The 1,413-nt window shown below is 51.1% G+C and overlaps 1 protein-coding gene across 1 annotated transcript; it reads right to left on the minus strand.

Moving 5' to 3' along the window:
• Positions 1 to 70: 70 nt before the first annotated feature.
• Positions 71 to 982, minus strand: LAESUDRAFT_765601 (uncharacterized protein; the record flags this gene model as incomplete). Its single annotated transcript, XM_040913734.1, has 2 exons — positions 71 to 295; positions 497 to 982. The coding sequence occupies 2 exons, from the start codon at positions 980 to 982 to the stop codon at positions 71 to 73; spliced, it is 711 nt and encodes a 236-aa protein (XP_040757128.1).
• Between the last annotated feature and the right edge of the window lie 431 nt (positions 983 to 1,413).

A 1,413-nucleotide genomic window follows, 5' to 3' on the forward strand; every position in this document is an offset into this window, starting at 1 on the left:
TACATTTTGTCACTGAGCACATTGTACATCTTTTTGAGCTCATTGTCGACCATGGACTTCATGACGATGATTACCCATTCGCGAATATTGTCGGGTACTTTGCCAGGTGCGGACTGTCTGATGGCGTCCTCAAGACGCTCATATTGGTGTCTGTCGTATGACCATGTGGGAGGTATGTAGGCGGGGAGGAGTGAGGGAGTTGGGGACGACAGTCCTCCAACCTGTGATGTGGAGTCCCGGGGTTCGAGCCCAGGTAATGGTGGTCTGGAGGCACGAGGGGTGCTTCCATCATGTGCTGTCTCGATATTTGGTCAGAGTACGTCCTCTATTCTCTGTCTGAATGTGGACATGTGTGCGCGACTAGTATCGGACATTGCGTATATATGTGTTTTTTTTTTAAAAACAAAAAGCTAAGATATCCCTTCTTCTGGATATCGTATATTTCCCTGATGATCTCGTCTAATCTCTCCTGTTTGCCCAGCTGTTTGAAGCTAACCCTTCCTAGTTCCAGGCAGACCGTGTTGACGACTTGTTTCTCGATGAATGTGTATTCTCGAGTGCCGGTGTAGAGGTCAGCGCAGACCTTGTCGAGCTCGCAGGAAATGAGCTGGAGCTGTTTTCGACGGTCTTTGTCGAGTCGTTCCCAATAGGCTCCTAGTAAGGGTTGCAGCCTGAAGTGAGTGGCATTGACCTGCTTCTTGAGGGTCTCGATGTGTAGAGTCAGTCTGACTCTGGATGGGAGAGGACGAATGGGGCGTGCCGCTGTGCTGACCTTGGTGAAGTTAGGAATGGGTCGCACTGGCTGTGGAGTGATGATGGTGGGAGGGACTGCGTTGCTAGTGATGAGTTCTGCAGGTGGTGCTGGCTTACGACCACCAGTGATGAGGCGTCCTTTTCTGGGCTTGTAGCGTTCGAGCGGTGGGGTGCGATCACGAGGGTATCGGATGATGCCTCGTTTGATGATGTGTGTAGTGTCCACCATCCTGGCTGCTGCACACTGCCTGTCTGTAGATGATGCGCCTAGTGATGCTAAGGTGAGGAGCCTTCTGTGCTCCTTGTTGGTAGTGAGCGTCTAGATCTTCTGCCTTGATGGCCTTGTGCTTTGCTGCCTTGGGCTGCTCAGTGTCTTGTTGAGGCTCACGCCTGGTAGAAGTCAGGTTGGAATGTGTGTCAAAAAAGCCGTGCGCTACGGCTGAAACTGCTTGCGCTGCAAATATGTGGCCACTAGTGTTGGACACTAAGCAGGGGCGCAGAAAATTGTCAGATTGTTTTTAATGTCACAGCACCGCTGGACAAGAGATCAAAAGACTAAAAAAGGAACGGTCACGTGGAACGTGCTGCCCTGATCCCCCTGATCCCTTAAGGTGGCTTAAGAGCCTAACACTTACTAGCTGTGTAGCAAGCGTATGGAAG

The sequence above is a fragment of the Laetiporus sulphureus genome, assembly GCF_001632365.1.
Source record: "Laetiporus sulphureus 93-53 unplaced genomic scaffold LAESUscaffold_346, whole genome shotgun sequence".
Classification (NCBI taxonomy): domain Eukaryota; kingdom Fungi; phylum Basidiomycota; class Agaricomycetes; order Polyporales; family Laetiporaceae; genus Laetiporus; species Laetiporus sulphureus.